Below are 21,184 nucleotides of genomic sequence, written 5' to 3'. Positions count from 1 at the left end.
CTGGTTGCTCAGCTTGCCTCCTACCTACTTTCATTTCTCTTCTAAAACTTACCCTAATACGTTTGTGATCACTACCTAGACTTCTGGAGCCATATTCATCTATGTTCATTACCTTTAGTTTATCATGCATCCTATGTGACATTAGTGCATAATCTATCGTCGACTGCAGGCTCCCCCCTACCTCATGTTATGTGCCCTTCACACTTCTCAGTACTGTTGCATACAACTAAGTCATGCCTTTCACACATATCCAGCATCATGTTGCCTGTTGAGTCTGGGTACCCGTCCATGTCTTCTATGTGTGCGTTCATGTCGCCTAGTATAATAATCTCGCGCCCTCCTCCTAGCTCATTAATGTCACTTGATATGCATTCCATTATTTTTTTTCCTCTGTGGCATTTGCTCCTGTCCACAGGTATACAAAGCCAAGGAGTGTCTGCTCTCCTGCCACTTTCCCTTTTAGCCATAAATGCTCCTTGCATTCCTGTTTGACCCTTTGCCAATTCATACTTTTATGAATGAATGCCCCAATTCCACCCCCTTTTCTGCTGCCCTCTGTTCTATTGCAATATTCCCATGCATATTCAGGATTACAGGGTGATTGCTCCATGTCCCTAAGATGTGTCTCCACAAACCCGCATACCATCAGCTTTTCCTGCCTTAGTTGCTCGTCTATCTCCTCCCACTTTAGCCTATTCCTGCCACCTTGCATGTTAATATACCCTATGTCCGAATAACCTTGCCCCTGGTGCTTACGTCTATTTCTTCTCCTACAGACTCTATGTTTCTTGAATCTTGGGGCCTCTCTGTGTCCATCTGGTAGCCTCACGGCTCTGGGTCCCCCCCCCCCTCCCCCCCCAAAAAAAAAGCCGTAGCTTGGCGTCCTATCCTACTACCTATCCTCCTGCCCGTGTCACCACTGTAGTGAATGCCATCCTGTGCAAAAAGGTGGGAGCCAGACTCGTACACGTCACGGTTTACGTCCATTACACCGTACCCAAGTGGTCGGCTCAGACCCCTAATGACCCGGTTACTCCGTTCCATCCTGCTAGCCTGGCCCTGGACCTCTGGGATTGTGCATATGGTCACATGCACCTTCGCAGAGGCTTCTCTGAGTTTACGCAACCCAACATCTGTCTCTTTAGGTTCTGGCTCCTTCCCTTCAGCACATCGTTGAGACCAGCATGGATAACGACCAGATTTTCGTGTTCCATGTTGTCCCATCCCACCTTCAGAGCTTTTGCCATTGCATCAACCATGCACTTCCCCGGCTGGGCCTCCACCCTCACCCGCCCGTCTGCCTTCACTTTTGTAAGGACACCCTCCTCAACCCTCGATACGTTGGAGGCCCCCACCACCAGGACCCTTCGCTCTACACGTTCGCCTCCCACCTGCGATTGCTGTCCTCAAATTCGCGCTAGCTGGTTCTCCACCCGCCGTGCGCCACTGACACGAGACGACGGTCAGCGCTCGTCTTGCCCCGCGGAGACGAGCGCCATCTGGTGGTGGTGCAAGGAACCGAGCGCTGCTCTGTGATTGGCAGAAAATTTTATCTCACGAACAACGCCGACGACACAGGATTTTCTGCGCCGCCACGTGGCCCTTAAAGTAAGTTTTAGTAGAGCGTTCATGGTCCGCTCTGCTCAGACCGTCGTATCCTAACGATTTGCGCACAACCGTTCAGCGGAACGCCAATGCGCGTGCGCACAACCCTCGACACCGGTAGTGGAACGAAGAACGCTGCCCACGCTCTGCTACGAGGCCGTTTGAGTGTTACTGGTTGCTTTGTTGTTTTACAGCCACGCTGAGCGCGCGTGACCGGCCTCTCTGGAAGACGCGCTTGTCAAACAAGCGAAATCAACGCTGTTCATGCAGCCAGCAGTGTGCGCGAAATGTCAGTGGAGCGGAGCGTAAGCAACGCTCAGCTAAAACTCTAAAAGGGGAAAGACGCGGCGTCTGGCTCGGCCAGCGACTTGCCGCCTGGTGAGAAGAATGCAAGTATAACGCTGCCCGTTGCCTTTTCCCTGGTATTTTCGAAGTCGAGATTTCCGGATAACCGGTGTCCAGCGCAAAAACTTCGACATATAAGAGGCGAGAAACAAAAGTTGCCATCATAGGAAAAAAAAAAGGGGGGGGGGGGGATTCCACTAACCGATATTTTGAGGTATCAGTGTTCGAGCTAACGAGGGTTTGCTGTACTTGCATGATATTTACAACTCATTTTCTCCCCCGATTCTTTTTTTTTTTTTTCTGCGACAGATGAAGGTTCGGGCCCTCGAAAGCCAAGAAAAACACCTGCTATCTTTCCCGAATTTTTCGTCAAGTTGCTCTTTTTACGAATGTTTCGTTTAGGAAAGGCGAGTTCTGTTTACGAAAATGTTTTAAAGATCTCGAAACGTGGGGCGGCGCAAAGTGCCACACTAACCAGAGAGTACTTGCTTCAAGCAAGTTTTAAAAACATGAAATGCTTTTAGCTCCCGTTGTCGGCAACCTTCGACCGAAAATCCTGAGTCGTTATCCGGGTACTTGAGAAGGGGCGCGAGAATGTCCGGGAAATCGGGTCACGTGGAGACTACGTCAACTTGTCCGTTTTGGCGCGGGTGGCTCAATTTTAGCACCAGCAGCCGCACGTTCGGCGGAAATTTGATATGCAATAAAATGATTACTTGGACGCAAAAAGTTGGAGCCTTCTAGACGACTAATCTACCGATCTAGCTCAACTTAAAAAGTGTCCTTTAGTATCCAGTTTAGCAGGTGAAGTTGGCGACAGCGAAGTCTCTGAAAAAGTAACTGTGATCTAAAAATATTGTATTGCTTGCCACTATATTCTGTTGGAAGTTTGTTGTTGCTTGTGTGGCTGCATCTAAATTTGCGTGTTAACACCCCTCCCCTTTTTTTTTCGTCGCGTTCACGGCATTTTTATATATTTTCGTGTTCATGGGTCATGAAATCATTCTCAGAAACTTGCCCTCCATTCCCAATAGAGAGGTCATCGCCTGCATCCTGAAGAGCTTATAGCATCATACAAAATCCTTGAAACAGTTCCATTAACCTGATTCTTTCCAGGTTATTTGGCGGATTTCTTTTTTTCACTACATCTGAAATAAAAAACTCGCGGTCTCATCCGAAAAGCGAAGCATCGATTGCGATAGCAAATTAGTAGACAGATGGCCGTATATACTTGTAATCATTCGCTTACTAACAAAATTAACAAGCATGGTGTCACGCGCGGACAAGCAAACATGAACACATATGACTCGATGACCGCGGAAACGCGCTGTCAAAACGCTGGAGTGTTCCGGAAGCGTGGCAGAAGCAGCGAGCCAACTGACCTATACGTGCTGCCTCTCGCTTCAACGTGAACTAAGCGGCGAAAACATAGCGCACACGAAGCTATCAGCACTCGTACTTTGTCCCCCCATCGCAGATCGCTTTCAAGATAGGGCCCGCGCGCTGCCGCGCAATACGCAGCAGCCGCCGGAGTAACCCCCCCCCCCTTTCCCCGCGGTGCCTTGATGTGACTGAAGACGGCGCGCTTTCTCCCCACTTTTCTCCCTTGCACGCGAGAGACTGAGCAGCCATCGTCGGCTGACCCTCGCTCGCTTTCACTCGCACATACATCATACGGCGCGCGACGACGAGTTATCGTCCTTGGACTTTATACGGAACATCACGGCGAGGCAGAAATAAGCCTGGAATGTCCATTTATACTAATAGTGTCCTATTAGTGCAGTAAAAAAACTATCAGACATCATACTAGATATCGTTCACTGTAATTTAGACGCAGACGTCGTACAGACGCAGACGAAACAATTACGGACCTCTAGAATATAATTGGCTCGAATTGCCGTACATGCAAAATTTACTAAGCAGCATCAGTCGCGAGAAGCGCGGCACTGCTCACTACCTGAGCATCGCGAAACAAAGAACAAAAAAAAAGCATTTGACGCACAGCAATACAGCCCGTGTCACCGCTTCGAGTGACGCAGTGAATGTTTTCTTTCACTTCTTGACATGAATATCTGCCAGAGAACAATCTTCGTCACGTAGCACACTGCAATATTTCAAAATATTTTCGTCTTCTATTGCCCGAAATCCGGACATACGTCGATTTGTGTTATGTGGCATCCAGAGGAGCTGACGAAGCTACGTGCTTTCCAAGGTTTATCGGCGCGGCCAGGTTGCGACCGGAATATGCGCCCCTTTCCCTGGAGGTGGCGCTGGGCGTTGCTGGGGAGTAGAGTTAGTGTATATGGAGGAAGCCATATACAGTAGCTCTACTAGGGAGCCTATAGTGATGATATGACGATGTTCATTGGCATCCCCTTTGAAATGGGGCGGGGACAAAAAGCAAAATATAGCGCCTGCGTGATTTAATTATGTTTTACTGCATCTATCGCTATCTAGCCTTTTGCCTATCTGACACCTCGATGTTAACTTTTGTAACTAATACTGTACCATCACCTACACTTACAATGACTCCACTTCTATCAAAGTTTCCCCTGCTTTTTTCCACCAATACTCTAATCGTCTCTTATCTCGACTGCTTATCAGTTAATCCTTCCATCGTCTCGGAATCCCAACGCTTCTGGAATGTGGACATGCACTCCCTACGGGTCTCGCTGGGTCAATATCTTGGCATTACATTACGATGTGCCGAGTCGATTCCATGGCTTCATTTGCAGCACACACATGCCTCATCCTGTGGCGCATGTTTGTTCCGGTATTTTTTTTTTGTCCTCGGGAAGGCAGCTCGGACCTAAAAAAAAACTTGGAGGACGCTTAAGCTTCGCCTTTAAGAGTGGAACGTACGCGATAGCCTTCAAAGATCCCTGACTGCTTCTCACGCTTCCCGGCAACTGCGGCCTATGTAACCATACTGTTTACCTGGAAACGCTGGCGGCGAACGCTATGCACGAAGGCGAGCTTTCTGGTTCTTTTTTTTTCGTTGCCCCGCGGCGCGGATTCCGCGGATGCGCGGAGGCGAGCGCCACCTGGATGGTATTGCAAGGAACCAAGCGCGGCGCGCCGCTCCCACTAAGACAGACCTCAAACGGCAGCTCGGAAAAGGGTTTGTGTTTCCGCGTAACAGAATTATGTTTTCTCGTATATTCTAATTACAATCCGTCGCTATCATGCATCTGTAGGTTATAGTGTGTAAGTCATACTTTACGAATTTTCTGACGCATTGTACTTTGAGAAATTCAATTAGTTCAGTAACGCCTGTGCGCCACGCGGTGGGTCTGCGTGGTTCGGGATGATTTTTCTCTAACGGGCAACGGCAGCCGACGCAGATACCGGATTTTCTGTGTCACGGGGGACCCTTAACGCTATCGCTTTAAATGCACGTACTCCCCCTTGCGTTATCATACAGATTTTCCCTCGATCCTGATATCTCTCTCGCCGTTTTTGTAAATCTGGACGGTCTTTGTTTCCAGCAGCAGTGTCACCATATGTCACAGCTCACGAGACCCACCCATGATATACTCATTCTGAAGAATTGCCTAGAACGCGCATCGGCAAACACTGGCGAGCAGAGCAGCGGGAAGGGCAAAATATCGCTTTATACGCTGATCACTGTACGCTGGCGTACAAAGCATCCACAGGGAAAGTTCAGCGGTGCTGGCGCTGAACACTGGAGTGAGGGCTCCTTAACATGGTTGCACCTTTTGGAGCCACAGAATGAACAAACTTATTTGCTAAGCGTAAAGTCTTCATTCATTCACTGGTATAGAGCACGGCCGGGTCTTTATATATAATGGTGATATTAAATAGGGCGTCCCAGCTAACGTTAGCCAAGGTGTTCACCGAAAAAAATAACTAAAAAAATACACGGCGCACGATACGATCTTAAGACCTACGGTGTTCGGTTGTTAGAAGGCTGACGACAGAGCACCGTAGTTATTATACTTGTATCTTGCACCGCGTTTCTTAAATGTTTCTTTTTTAGTTGAACAGCTTGGCTAACGTTAGCTGGGACCTACTGTATGACGGTTTCGTAGAGCTCGGAAGGGTTTAGCGGCAAAGACGAAGACGTGCCATTCACGCTGATCCCGTGTGCTCACGTGACCACGAGGGTGCGCCTGTTGGCTTCGAGAAAAGAACGGAACGCGATAGGAACATGAGGGTCTTCGGCAGAGGTCCGAGTGCCGTCACCTTGAAGGAGGACAACACCGCAAGCAGCACCCACCTGGCCGGCTCGTCCGATGTCCACCTGCCGACGGTGATCACTATTTCACGAGGCTACCGGGTAAGCGGAGGCGTGCATCGAGAATGCCGTTGCCGATATCAGTCGTAGTTATCGCATCCCCTCCGCTACGTAATTGGCCAGGAAAAAGCGTAGGATGGCCGATAGGGCTTGGATAGGGCGAGTGTCGTATCGCCGACCGGTGGGGAGGAATTACGATGAGCGAGTCCGAGCGGAGTGATATTCTCGAGCGATCACTTTCTGGAATACGATCAGCATCGCGAGATTCCGCGTAACTCGGCACCGCGGTCGTGTCGAAGTAGACGGATGATAGCGTTCCATATCACTGTGTGAAGATTGCGAGCTTGCCATAGCGCCAGAAACGCTTTCATGTCATATTTGGCATTCGAGTTAGCTGCTGTAAGGAGCGCTGCCTGTCTTTGTTTTGTTACTTGCAAGAATTAATTGCAGTTGTATTTGATGTTATGGCGTGTACATAACTGATTTGACGATTGAAATACTATAGTGCTCCTTTTGTCGGTGCACAGATTTTCCATCACGCTAAATATCCGTTCAGCAAGCGCGTTGCTACGAGGTGTAGCGTACGCGTGCTTGATGAAAACTAAGCCCAGATAGGGCCTCTCTCGGAAGGTAGAGCTCACTGTAAAGCTCATCGCCGTTATTATCGAAATTGACCCCGAAAAGTTCTGTTGCTCCTAATATGACTGCCATTCTATCGGTGCGCCTTTATTGTGCTGTCCCACTTCGGCGGCAAGGGTCTTGAATCGAGATTTCCCGAAGTCAAATAATTTTTCTAGGTATGACTGTGCTCCGTCATAGACATTCAGGAAACCTTTCCGCATATGTTCTCGCTTCCTCGAATAGCTCTCGCAGGCCTCGTTTGCTTTAACTCCGAAGTAGACATTCTGCTTCCAATTAGCCAATTGCTTTTTAAAGTAATTCATGACTGCACACAGGTTAGTTATCGTTGGCTCTTTTCGAGAGCGAGATACATGTGCTAGTTTAGGGGAGAACCGGAAAGCCGCGACTGGGGTGCCAGTATGGGGTCGAACCGGTAGCCGGCACCACGAGGAAAAAACCGGCCAGCTAGGTGGTAACCCTAGGTTGAACCCTCGTACATACAGTGCTGTTAGAGCTGTGGAAGAAGTCAATACGTTTTCGAGAGTTTTAGCTTGTCCGGAAACGTAAGCGTGAATTCGGATGATTTCAAATGGCACCCCCTTTGAAGGATGGATGGATGGATGGACGGACGGACGGACGGACGGACGGACGGACGGACGGGTGGGTGGGTGGGTGGATGGATGAATGGATGGGTGGGTGGGTGGGTGCTATGATCGTCTCCTTTGAAACGGAGTGGTGCGTTGTGCCACCAAGCTCTTGTTTAGCAGCAATTTCGACGCCATATGGTGACGTTGTGTTCAACCAGAGCGTACAAAACCTTATTGAAATGATGGTTGCCCCGACTGTGGGTCCTTGTACGGGACAGACGTGACACATCTAGTATGGACATGCCAGGACACGGTTGCACCCAACAGCAGCTTATTCCACCCTCTGGGAATGACTTCCTACGGTGAGTGGAACAGACAGGCGCGTCGGGTCAAGGACTCCCTGTTGGCTCTTCTGACTTACGCGCAGGAAGCCAGCATCCTACTTATACCTAATACCACCCATCATTCCCCTCACCTCTGTCTAGGTCACGGGCCACTACCTGTCATTAAAGTTTACTATTACTATTTCAATGATAGGCTATGTTCTGATCAGCTGCTGTTAAGCCGTCGGCAATAGCATGAGCGCCAACGTTCTATAGTGGCTTTTTAAAATGTTTTAGACGAGTACAACAATGAAAAAAAAACAATAGTTTCTGGCACTTTGTGGTTGAACAAGCTGCCACAAGTTGTCGCTACTATCGCTACTGCTGTACAAGGTGGATACAAGGTAGCGGTAGCGGTACAAGGTATAGGAAGAGGATAAAAGGTTAGAGATGTATACAAAAACGATAGAATGAAAAGCATGTATACTATACCTGAGTAACTCAAGCAGGCTAGGGGACTATTTGTCACCGCCAAGTTGAAAAGGGGATGCCAATAAATCATTATCATCTGTCTGTAGGTTACGTAGAAGCACTTTTATTTAAAGTGTATGGAAGCATCAACCGGTCAGCAGTCGAGATACAAGCAAGAGACGTCTGGAGTATTGGTGGAAAAAAATTCACCGACGATTAGATACTCCCTAATGCGAAATTTGAGTGCAGCTCTATACGTGTTTTCATTTCTCGATATATTGGCTGGCGCGGACAATCTGTCTCGTGCGGCACCTTGCAAACGGAGCGAAGAGTGGCACGACTGCCTCGCTAATTGGGAGAACGCGAGAGGCAGCGCGTGGGTGACCCGTGGATTCACAGCAGCCGCCGCAGACAGACCTCCGCTCATGCAGCGCTTTGATCCATACAGATGACGCGTGCTACTCTGGCGCCATCTCGTAGCCATCGTCGCCGCAGAGCCCGTCTTGCGCGGCACTAAGCTTTTCTTCTCACGCTTTCGCCATACCCTCCTACTCGCGCTCTCTTCGCTATCACCGTCCTTCATCCCCCGCTGCCCTCCGCGTTCCCTTTTTCATCCTTCGATGTGCTCGTTCGCTCGGTTACGAGGGACGCCGACGTTTGCCGCAGGAACGGGCGCCTAAGAGCTGCACTCTAAAGTGGAGCTGGACAGGGCCATCTAATGCGTAAGGCAGAACCCTGGTGGACCGTTGGAATTAGAGAATGAGTGTCGAGGGAAGGGAAGTGCAGTCGAGGACGGCAGAAATTTAGGTGGGGTGATGAAATTCGGAAATTTGCAGGCGGAAGTTGGAATCAGCTAGCGCAAGACAGGGGTAATTGGAGATCGCTGGGAGAGGCCTTCGTCCTGCAGTGGACATAAAAATACAGGCAAACCTCGATATAACAAGAATCGATTTAACGAAATTCGCGATGTTATGAACAATCGTTATTTCCAGATCGTAGTTCCATTTGATTAACGAAACCTCGAATTCACGAAGTTCGCGATATAACGAACTTTCCGCTGCAAGTACAACTTCGTTATATCGAAGTTCGGCTGTATGGGTTGATGGTGATGATAAGACCATGTATACATTTCCCGCCGCGCGCGTGCGAGCAGCGCTTCCTGCCCGTCATTTCCGGTCCGTTCGCTGCCTTCTCCGAGCTGCGGCGGCGGCACCCGAGTCTGCTTCCGTGCGCCATGTGCATGGCCGTCGCCTGCGGTGGGCTGGCGCTCGCGTTCGTGCTCATGCGCCAACAGGTCAAGCTGGACGCCGAGCGCCTCACTTACATGCCCCCCTGCGGCACCGAGGACTGCCGCGAACAGGCCGCCAGGCTCGCCAGGCGCATCGACGCCAGCCGGGAACCTTGCGACGACCTCTACGCTTACACCTGCGGCGCCGCCGGAGTCGATACGGCGAGGAAGAGATGGTAAGCGGAGCGCCCATATTGCGATATAAATCACATGGACACTCCAGGCGCATTTCTGCCGTCGCCGTTGCCGTGAGGTTCCGTATAAAGTCCAAGAGCGATAACATCGTCGCCGCGCGCCGTATGCTGTTGACTTTCATCCGTGCCAAGCTCTTACGTGTCAAGACTTGCTTCGAGAGTGTTTGCGGTTGGGCTACACTTGGTATTTAAAACGGAAACATATTCGTTCTAAGTGTCGTTGATTTTGCTGTTTGCCGGTACACTATCCGGTCTGTGTTCAGAAAGTTTCTTGCACCATGACTCGAGAATTTTCATTAAATCACACACCATCGTAAAGAAAAAAATGTGGGCCCCGGAGACAGTGCAAAGCGGGAAGTGCACAGTGTGCTGCTTCTCCAAGAAGCATCGCATGACGTCATCATGTAACATCCTCACTTTACGAAGACACCATCGCGTGACGTTCCGTTTGACCTGATGACGTCGTTAAGTCAGATTACGTCATCAGTCAATATCGTCACGTCACAATGCCGTTATCACGTAACGTAACGCATAATGTGATGTCATCACGCGACCTTTGGTGTGATCTCATCACGTGACGTCTGACGTGATTACGTAATCACGTTACATCATCATGGGTCGATCCCGGAAGCGTATTACATAATTGCGCCCACGCCCAGTGCTCGACCGCTGGCGCCGCCATGCGCCGCTCGCGCGTACCATGTTTCTAGCCGCCGCCGTTGGAACGGAGAACACGCTGGGCTGGTGGTGACTAGGCACGACTGTGGCTGCTGCTAAGGGATCGATGCCATTCCTAAATAAACGCATCACTGTTTTGATGATCCAAATATAATCTTACTATCAGGGAGGGAGCAGTCTACCTGACTGGAGCAGTATTTTTTTATTTGGGGTGTTGCTACGCTGCGCTCCACAACACCCCAACGACCGCCGCTTCGCGTCGGCGCCAGGCACCGCGGCTTCCGCCGCGGCCCCGGGGTTCAACCGACCGCGCTGCCAAACAGAAAGGAAAAAAAAAGAAAACCGTGATAGCAAGAAAAAAAAAGTTTCTAGCAAAAGCGGAATTAGAACCCGCGTACGCCTGGTCCCGAAACGAGCGTCGTAACCACTAGGCCATACAGCCGAGGGTCCAAAGCTTGCATTCATGCGAATTATATGATTGTGTTCAAGCGCCCTCGGCGAAAGAAACCACCTAGAAACACGGTACGCGCGAGCGGCGCATGGCGGCGCCAGCGGTCGAGCACTGGGCTTGGGCGCAAATAGAAACACGCATCCCGGAAACAGTGCAAAGAAGCGGGAAGTGCACAGTGTGCTGCTTCTCCAAGAGGCATCACATGGCGTCATCAGGCAACATCACCAATTGACGTTCACGTCATCGCGTGACGTCACGTTTGACGGGATGGCGTCATCAGGCGATATCGTAACACGACGATGCCATTATCACGTAACGTAACGTTTGACGTGATGATGTCATCGCGCAACTTTTGGGATGATGACGTCATCATGCGACGTTTGAGGTGAGGACCTAATCACGTTTCGTCATCGCTGTCAAACGGGACGTTACCGCTTGGTCACGTGGGTTTTTGTACTATCAAATGTTAGCGGCGGATTTCTCGCTTCATGGGGCCATACTATGCAGTTGTAATGGCGGTTTTCCACAGCTTCGCTGGACAGCCACTTTCGCAGGGCCGCGATGGGCGCGCCGGCGTCGGTGGCGGAGAAAATCGTTCCGAACCACCCCGACTGCCGCAAGCCCTACGCTTGGCGAAAGGCGTTAGTGAATAAAATTGAATTTCTCAAAGTAAAACCCGTCAGAAAAATTGTAAAGTACAACTTAACCACAACCTTCAGACATGATAGCGTCGGATTGTAATTTGAATGTACGAGAAAACATAATTCTCTTATTACGAGGGAACTCAAACACAAACCCCTTTTCCAGCATTTCTACCATACCAACAGCGGCGCGCAGAGGCGAAGGTGGAGAAAAAAAGCGACCATGAGAACACCAAGGCGTAGTCGGCTGTTTTATGACCTACATGACAAGCATGTCATGTCATGACCTATCATTTATGTTTTTCATACACTCTTGTCATACTATGCCAATTTTGGTACTTACCAAGTTAACGAAATTGGGTACCGGTCCGGGACAGTGTCCTTGATAAACTCGGTAGTAATGCAGTTTCACTCAACGTGAAAGCTGGGGAAGTGCGAAGCAGTGATTCGCCAGTGTAGCCCTTGTGTTTACCTTGTGTTATTTATCTTGTTTTATCCTGTGTTTATCTTGTGTTTAGCAATACATAATGCGTTTTGACATCTGTGCTAAGACACAACTGGTGGGAAACCGCCACGCATATGGAGCCAAAGCCCTTGCTGATGATATAGAAGCCATTTTAACGAATTTCTGTTAATTCATTCGATTAATTCACGAATATTCGTATCTTTTAAACTATGCTGAATCGTGTTATTGTATTTTGAACCAGTTTTGATAAATTCGGCACTTGTTTTGACCTTGTTTTGAGAACTTGATTTTTCGCGGGTACACGACGAACATGAGCTTCACATTACAAGATTTTCACGATTTTCACGAGTTTCTGCTAATTAATGCGCTTAATGCTTGATTATTCCCATCTTTTACATTATTCTGAATCATGTTAGTTTATTTTGAACCGGTTTTGATCAATTCTGCGCTTGTTTTGATCCTGTTATTGCGCGTGACAACATGACACGCCGACAGCCCGGGCCCCTAAAGTGGTTCGCACTTAAAAGGACAGCTGCAGTTCCCTGACAAGCATTCAGGGATCGTTGAATGCTATCGCGTTCCTCTCTTAAAGGCCAAGCTTAAGCGTCCTCCAATTTTCTTTGTGGTTCCGATGAATGTTAAGAAGAAAAAAACACCGCATATCCACGAGGTGAATGATGATGAGTGGGCGAAGCTCCGGAGGGAATCATCGGTAAACCGTGAATCTTCCGTGTAATTCGCCCAGTCTCGCCGCACTAAATCGAACGATTGACTTCCACCAATGACACGCGCCATATGTGGCGTCATTCCTATTTTATAACAGCGCCCTTCATTATAATTGCACCATCTCCCGCTTAAGGGGACGCTAGCACAAACGCGTTAGAAACGTGCAGTACTCTCTAGTACTAGAGAGGCCACAGCGTCTTACGCAGCCGTTTACATATGCCGGAACGTGCACCGCGTTTGCCGACGCCATCACATGACTGCTGAGAGAGTATCACCGCCTTGGGCAGCGCTTCCGAAACGCGTTGAAGGCGGTGGCAAGTCAAGTTCAAGTCGAGGAGCGTTTATGAATACGGGGGTAAGGCGGAGAGGCCACAGCGTCTTACACCAGCTTCTTACACGGGCCGTAACGCGCTAGCAAAAACGCGTTAGAAACGCGCAGTCTTTCGTTAATATTGGGTATTTATTGTCATCGTGGTGCGTGTGTCCATGCGCGCTTCGTGGCGTAGTGGTTAGCGCCACGCGTTCGGAAGCGAGGGGTCCCTGGTTCGATTCCGCGCTACGGACACAACTTTCGGCATTTTATTGCGATAGCAATTATATGGACACTCAAAAGCAGATTTCTGCCGTCGGCGTCGCCGTCGCCGTGAGGTTCCGTATCACGTCAATGGAGATGAAATCGTCGCCGCGGGGAAGGGAGGAGACGTTTAGCTGCGGCACCAAGTGCCTATTTATATCAGAGGCTCCGGCAACAGTCACCAACGCCGCACGCATTTTGAGCGAACGCGGGCAAAACGCCGACGGCGTCGACAACAGTTCTGCGTGTTGCCGGTGCTGCTGCATGTCCAAGTTTATACAGCTGATAAAGCTAATAACATTACTCCATATAGCTCTCTACAAATTTGCTATCGCAATTGATGCTTCGCCTTTCAGGTGAAACTGCGACAACTTTTTTAGGGGCGAAGCTCCTTAAGGTGTGGGTCTGTCCCTCCTCTGTAGTATGTAGTAGTAGTAGTCGTCGTCGTCGTAGTAGGTATCCACGTCTACTTTTATGAAAAAAAATTCCGAAAGTTGTGTCCGTAGCGCGGAATCGAAGCAGGGACCCTTTGCTTCCGAACGCGCGGCGCTAACCACTACGCCACGAAGCGCACATGGACACACGCACCACGATGACAATACCCAACATTAACGAAAGACTGCGCGTTTCTAACGCGTTTTTGCTAGCGCGTTACGGCCCGTGTAAGAAGCTGGTGTAAGACGCTGTGGCCTCTCCGCCTTACCCTCGTATTCATAAACGCTCCTCGACTTGAACTTGACTTGCCACCGCCTTGGGCAGCGCGTTCGAAACGCGTTGAAGGCGGTGGCAAGTCAAGTTCAAGTCGAGGAGCGTTTATGAATACGGGGGTTATACTCTCTCAGCAGTCATGTGATGGCGTCGGCAAACGCGGTGTACGTTCCGGCATGTGTAAACGGCTGCGTAAGACGCTGTGGCCTCTCCCCCTTACTAGAGAGTACTGCACGTTTCTAACGCGTTTGTGCTAGCGTCCCCTTAAGCGGGAGATGGTGCAATTATAATGAAGGGCGCTGTTATAAAATAGGAATGACGTCACATATGACGCGTGTCATTGGTGGAAGTCAATCGTTCGATTTAGTGCGGCGAGACTGGGCGAATTACACGGAAGATTCACGGTTTACCGATGATTCCCTCCGGAGCTTCGCCCACTCATCATCATTCACCCCGTGGATATGCGGTGTTTTTTTTTTTCTTTGAAAATGTTCCAGCTTGTTATTAAGCTCCTTTAATAGTCCTTTAATATTTTTTCATAAAAGTATACGTGGTTACCTACTACGACGACGACTACTACTACTACTACTACTACATACTACAGAGGAGGGACAGACCCACACCCTAAGGAGCTTCGCCCCTAAAATGGAATTGGAAGGAATTGAACCCTCATAAATTTCCACCAAACTACAGTAAGTGTTAGCAAAACGATAAAGACGCGGCTCAAAAGCGTCCTCTACGCCAGACGCTGCAGGGATTTGCTGATTTAGTGCAGGCGTATGCCTCGGAGCCACGCTGAACAAAGATAGGTTCGTTACGAGCAGATAGCTGACAGCAATATTTTAACCTAGCAACCTGTCAATGGTTACACGATTTTTTTGTTTAGCAAATCTCAGTGTATCGATGCAAATGCGTCCGAAATGTGAGTCTGGTGGGTTGCGTTGAGTATGGTACCTTCGCCACGGTGCATGCAAAGAAAAACTGGTTTCCTTGCCATTTATCTGCAAAACCGAGAGACTTGGATAAAAGGTTTGCGCTTTGGTCGAAATGTTTCACAAGTGCCTTATCAAAATTTACAGCGAAATATCTGAAGCATAACGCTTTGTCAAAACCTCCAAGATAACCGGAGAAATTGTGGCCCGTGTGTAAAGTGGTGTGTAGTAGACGCCTCTAGAGAACTCGGCTCCGATGAAGGTGAACGCATGCAGCGCGACAGTTCGCAACTATACATTCTGTTTGTAGAACGCAGTGCTGAAGTCACATAAATCTCCTCTGGGAGCTATCTGAATGATGCGTAAGCACTTCGTAGTAACGACGTGGTCAGGAGTGCTCACACTCAACACTGCTGGTAATTTCAGCGGCTGCGGTCGTCTTGGTGCCGTTACTGTAAATGCGACAGCGCTGTGGCGACACGAACTGCTGCGGAAGGCGGCGCAATTTGAACTGTTAAAACAAGCAGGCTGCTGCAGGTGGCAGTGCCAGGTGCGCTGATGACGTTCCGATGCGAAGCCACGGCTGCTCCACAGTTATGGCTTACTAAACGTGTGCCTCGTGCATTTCTCTCAATTTGAAGATAGAAAGAATAAAGTTACTCATGAAGAAACAGGCCAACCTAGACGCAGTAAGGGTAAAAACAGACCAATTCACGCTGGTGCTCGCAAACAAATATGCAGCTTTAGAACAGGAAGATAAAGACAACATAGAGGTAATGAATGAAACCGTAACTAGGTTGATCTCAGAAGCAGCAATTGAAGTGGGAGGTAAGGCACCAAGGAAACCAGTAGGTAAGCTCTCCCAAGTAACAAAGGACCGAATAAAGGAACAGCAAAACATGAAAGTGTCGAACTCTAGAGATCAGATAGAATTAGCTGAACTGTAGAAACTGATCAACAAGAAGGAAGTAAGAGATATCCGAAATTATAACGTGGAAAAGATTGAGGAAGCAGTAAAATATGGACGCAGCACGAAACCAGTGTGAAGAAAACAAGGCATAGGACAAGGCAAAATGTATGCACTGAAAGATGAGCAGGGTAATACCATCAGCAATTTCGATGGCCTAGTAAAAGCAGCGGAAGAATTCTATACTGATCTCTACAGTACCCAGAGAAGTAAAGCTACTTTCGTTCGAAGTGATGATGAACAGGATACAGATGCTCCTTCTATATCTAGCGATGAAGTTAGTTTCCCCTGGTCATGTCCTTGAAAGACATGACCAGGGGAAAAGCTGCTGGAGAAGATGGAATAACAGTCGATTTAATCAAGGATGGAGGAGATATCATACTTGAAAAGCTTGCGGCCCTTTATACGCAATGCCTCACGACTTCAAGTGTACCAGAAAGCTGGAAGAACGCCAACATTATACAGTGTAGACTGCTTATAACGTAAGTCGCCGGAGTCGCGAATATCCGCACTATAAGCGGTACCACACAATAACCAAAGCAACAATTTTCAAGGCCCGCACATATGCAAAACATGTGCACCGAGCCGCCACGCGTATGGGACAGTCGAGGAATGCGGCTAGAACGTTTGCATTCAATTTACAGTCGAATCTCGTTAATCTCGCTAGCGAGTGTGGTCGATGCACGCGCCCTCTCTCGCGCGTACATCGAAGCACCTTGCATCGAGGTACTAGTCGCGCGAGCGCGAATAACTTGTATAATACACCTCCAACTGGTTGTTTAAGGAAATAAAGTGAACAGCACAGCTAACAAGAACGTCGCCAGCGCATTGGCGTTAGAAAGGATTGGATTGGATTCGAAATGCAACCTCGCTGGCTATCACGTGGCGTTCACTAAGTCGACGCTTCCTTTCCAACTCGATAAAATGGACCGGCAACGCATTACAAGCACCCGTCTGATACTACATGAACAAATAATTTATATATAGATATTCGCCTTACTTTGTAAAAGTGACAAAACGGTTTTTTATTTTGTTTCACTACGCTAAATTTTGCCAGAGGGCGCTGCAACAACGAAAGGTCCGCTCCGCTACGCTACACGCATAACTAAAACGTGAAAATCGCCCGCCGCTCCGCTGTGGCTTAGCGGGGCAGCTCGGAGCGGAGCGGACCGTAAAGACGCTCAACTAAAACACTCTATTGTCGCGCGCGAACAAAACAAAAAAAGAATGAAAAAAATGCGGCGGAAATTTCACCCTCTCTCAAATGGCAAGGTCGCCGATTCTGCGTTGCGCCGGAACACGCGTGTACGTGCCGACGTCTCAGCCACGCTACCGTAGCCACGCGTAGAAAACGGCAGTGAACCCTTCTTTCTCCTTTATGCTTCCTCTACTTTCTAGTCACGTGTTGACCTTGCACGCTGCGGCTACGGCGCAGAGGGAAGCAGCGGCGCTGTCCCAGGCCGGCCAACGAAACTGCCCACGCCGGCAAACAACCGCTTCCCGATAACGGCAGAAAACGAAACTTCGAGGAGCTGGCGCCGGCTGGCGCCGGGCCGGCTGGTGCGGCGGCGCGCTGCCTGCACGGTGGCGGGCGCACACGGTGACAGTCGAAAGTGAGGGAGCTACGAGGGAGGGCGAGGGGAGCCACCGAAGCGGCGGAGTTGCCGTGGCGAAATCCGCTTCCCTGCCGCCCTCCTCCCTCACATTGCACCGTCTCCGCGTGCGCCCTACGCCGTGCTGTGCCGGCGCCGCCCGGTCCCTTTAGTTTCGTTTACTGCCGTTATCGTGAAGCGAGCGTTGGCCGGCGTTGGCAGTTCGTGGCCCTCGCTCGCTATGCGCGCCGTGATATTTCACGACTCGCACTCCAGATTCTGGTTTCAGCCTCACTGGCTGTTCGTTCGCACCACGTGCCCTTATCCTCCACTTCGTCTCTCTTTCTTCCTCGAACACTCCTTTGGGCGCCCGTATGAGGGGAGCGTTCGCCGTCTCCGCTGACTTCCGTACTCCCAGGCAGCCGCACTGTAACCGGTATTTCGTTTCCCGCAACTGCACTATAAGCGATACGTGTATACATGGAGTGCTATGGGAAAATTAACGGGAGTCTGAAAAGACCGCACTATATCCGGTCCTGCACTATAAGCGGTTACGTTATAAGTGGTCTATACTGTACTCAACTATAAGAAGGGAGGCGTTAAAGAATTGAAGAATTATATACCCATTAGCTTGCTTTCAGTATTGTATAAACTATTCACCAAGGTAATTTCAAATATAAACTGGGCAACACTTGACTTCAGCCAACCTAGAGAACAGGCTGGCTTCAGGAAGGGATATTCTACGATGGATCATATCCATGTCATCAACCAGGTAATAGAGGAATATGCGGAGTACAGTAAACGTCTGTATATGGCTTTCATAGATTATGAAAAAACATTTGATTCAGTAGAGATACCAGCAGTCATAGAGGCATTACGCAACTAAGGAGTACAGAATGCATACATGAATATATTGACAAATGTCTACAAGGATTGCACAGCAACCTTGGTTCTCCACAAAAAGTTTACAAAGTTACCTATCAAGAATAGGGTCAGGCAAGGAGACACAATCTCTCCAATGCTATTCACTGCATGGTTAGAAGTAAGTATTCAAGCTCTTAGACTGGGAAGGCTTAGGAGCGAGAACCAACGGCAGAGAGCTCAGCAACCTTCGGTTTGCAGCAACCTTCGGTTGAGCGACACTGGGGACGAATTACAACAAATGATTGAGGAGCCTAACCGAGAAAGTGTAAGAGTGGGGTTCAAGATTAATATGCAGAAAAACAAATATAATGTTCAATAATAGCCTGGCAAGGGAACAAGAATTCAGGATCGCCAGTCAGCCTCTAACTTTGTAAAGGAGTGCGTTTATCTAGGTCACTTACTCACAGGGGACCCTGATCATGAGAAGGAAACTTATAGAAGACTAAAATTGGGCTGGAGTGCATACGGCAGGCATTACCAAATCCTGACTGGGAGATTGCCACTGTCATTGAAAAGAAAAGTGTTCAATCATTGCATTCTACTGGTGCTAACCTATGGGGCAGAAACTTGGAGGTTAACAAAAGCTCGAGAACAAGTTAAGGACCGTACAAAGAGCGATGGAACGAAAAATGTTAGGTCTAACGTTAAGAGACAGGAAGAGAGCGGTGTGGATCAGAGAGTAAACGGAGATAGCCGGTATTCTAGTTCACATTAAGCGGAAAAAGTGGAGCTGAGCAGGCCATGTAATGCGTAGGATGGATAACCGGTGGACCATTAGGGTTGCAGAATGGATACCAAGAGAAGGGAAGCGCAGTTGAGGACGGTAGAAAACTAGGTGGAGTGATGAAGTTAGGAAATTCGCAGGCGCAAGTTGGAATCGGCTAGCGCAAGACAGGGGTAATTGGAGGTCGCAGGGAGAGGCTTTCGTCCTGTTGTAGACATAAATATAGACTGATGACGATGATGATGATGATACCCATAGGAACGCTCATGATTTTCTTTCTGCGCAGGCTGTTGACGCCGTACTTGGAAAGTGTGAAGGGAATGATTCACCGTGGTCTCGTGCCAGCAGACCGCAACAGTTCTAGCGCCGCGTACAAGGCCTACTCCGCCTTCAACGCCTGCCTTTCGAGGCCAACGGGCGTTGGCGTCGTCCAGCCGTTCGTCGAGTTCATGAGCGCCCGAAAGATACCGTGGCCCCGGAGACCTCCCGAAGACGCTGACCCGTTGGACGTGCTCGTCGACCTGGCCGTCAACTGGAGGGTGCCGCTGCTCTTCGACGTGCGCGTCGTCTACACCAACCTCGACAACCCGCTGGTGGTCGCCATCGACGCGATGGGCTACGTAACCCTGCTCCGCATGGAGCAGCTGTCCGCTTGCGGCGAAAGCGGCGGTGGCGAGTACGACGAACTGCTGCGCAGCGTGGCCGGGTACCTCCGACAAGACGCACTGCTCTCTGACGAGGAGTGTCTCGTGCTTCGACTGGACGAGACCTCGGTCAGGAGCAATGTCACGTCGGCCGTCCGGATCGAGGAAGAAGAGGAAGAAGACGACGTCTTCGTCGCTTCCCTTAACGACAGCCTGTCGTCCTCGGAGATCGGTCAGACCTGGCTGACCCTCTTGCAGCGCCACCTGGGCTCGGACGTCCAGCTGTCACCGGCAACGAAGCTCCAAGCTCACAGTGAGCGACACTTCTACGAAATCGTCGCCCTGTTGGAGGCGATGCCACGCGAGAGACTGCTGAACGTCATCGGCTGGACGTTCGCCTACTCGTACTTGTGGATCGTCAACCCGGACCTGGACCACTTCCGACCCGGCAAGGAGTGCGACGTCTTTGACGGACAGGCGGCTTGTTTCCTGACCGTTCAGGAGTCATTCGGCACGGTCCTGGTGGCGCCGCAGTTCCTCGGGTACTTCCAGCAGGACCGACAGGCAACGACTCTTCACCATGCTCGACGCGACCACGCAGCTTTTAGCGCGAGCCGTACGGACTTCGAGGAGCTTGGCGGACGCCACCAAGCGGTGGGTCGTCGAGAAGATCCTGGGGAGGACCAAACGTCGGCTGTGGCCGCCGGAGCCGTTCTTCCATACGAAGCTGCTGGACGAGCTGTACGAGGGATTTCCCGCGACGACGACGAGCTTCTACGAGTCCTGGTTCGAGTCGCGAAGGGCCGTGCGCAGGATGTTGAAGAACAGCTACTACAGCCGCCTGATGACGGGCAGCGTACGGTGGCACGCCGAAGAGGTGCGCTACTCGTACGCCGGCAGCCTGCTCCAAGTCGGCCTGTCGGCGCTGTTCCCGCCTTCTTATTACCGTCACGACACGGGCGCGTTGGCTTACAGCGGCTTGGGTTTCCAGCTCGCCAGGGCGCTGGTCAGAGCCGTGGACCAGCGCGGCCGCGCCATCGACGCCACCGCGGTCGCGGAGGAGGTGTGGACGCAGGTCGAGAAGTGTCGCCTGGACTCGGCCAACACCAGTCGTGAAAGGGACGCCGTGGCTCGCCTGTTCGCCCTGGAGGTCGCCCTGGCGGCCCTCAGGGAGAACGCCCAGGACCACCGGCTGGACATGCTCGAGGGTCTCGAGCATTGGACGGGTTTGCAGACTTTCTACGTGAACTTCTGCGCCAACTTTTGCGACCATCCGCGCGGCGCGGAGCTGTGCAACGTAGCGATGAACGCGAGCGAATTTGGCGACGCCTTTGAGTGCCCTGGTGCGCCATCGCCCAGTATAGACCGACGGTGTCTCGTCGTTTGAGATATACTGAGCGTTTCGGTGGCTCGGATGGAACGTCGCAAACGCCGCAAATAAAAAGGAAATTGTGCAGAAACCATC

At 50.3% G+C, this 21,184-nt stretch overlaps 1 protein-coding gene across 2 annotated transcripts in view; it reads left to right on the top strand.

The window, feature by feature from the left end:
- The window catches only part of LOC119453351 (neprilysin-1), a 27,749-nt gene extending 6,565 nt beyond the window's left edge, over positions 1-21,184 (top strand). The window contains exons 1-3 of one of the 2 annotated variants that reach the window (XM_037715392.2): positions 5,841-6,250; positions 9,364-9,674; positions 19,362-21,184. In XM_037715392.2, coding sequence (XP_037571320.1) covers positions 6,122-6,250; positions 9,364-9,674; positions 19,362-20,835 — 1,914 coding nt within the window. In that variant the 5' untranslated portion in view covers positions 5,841-6,121 and the 3' untranslated portion in view covers positions 20,836-21,184. Of the gene's footprint in view, positions 1-5,840; positions 6,251-9,363; positions 9,675-19,361 lie in introns of those variants that run through there. The other variant, XM_049667816.1, reaches the window with a different exon arrangement.

This window comes from Dermacentor silvarum, chromosome 5 (assembly GCF_013339745.2).
Source record: "Dermacentor silvarum isolate Dsil-2018 chromosome 5, BIME_Dsil_1.4, whole genome shotgun sequence".
Lineage (NCBI taxonomy): Eukaryota > Metazoa > Arthropoda > Arachnida > Ixodida > Ixodidae > Dermacentor > Dermacentor silvarum.
The sequence above is the reverse complement of the archived record's forward strand: the minus strand, read 5'-3'. Positions and strand labels throughout refer to the sequence as shown.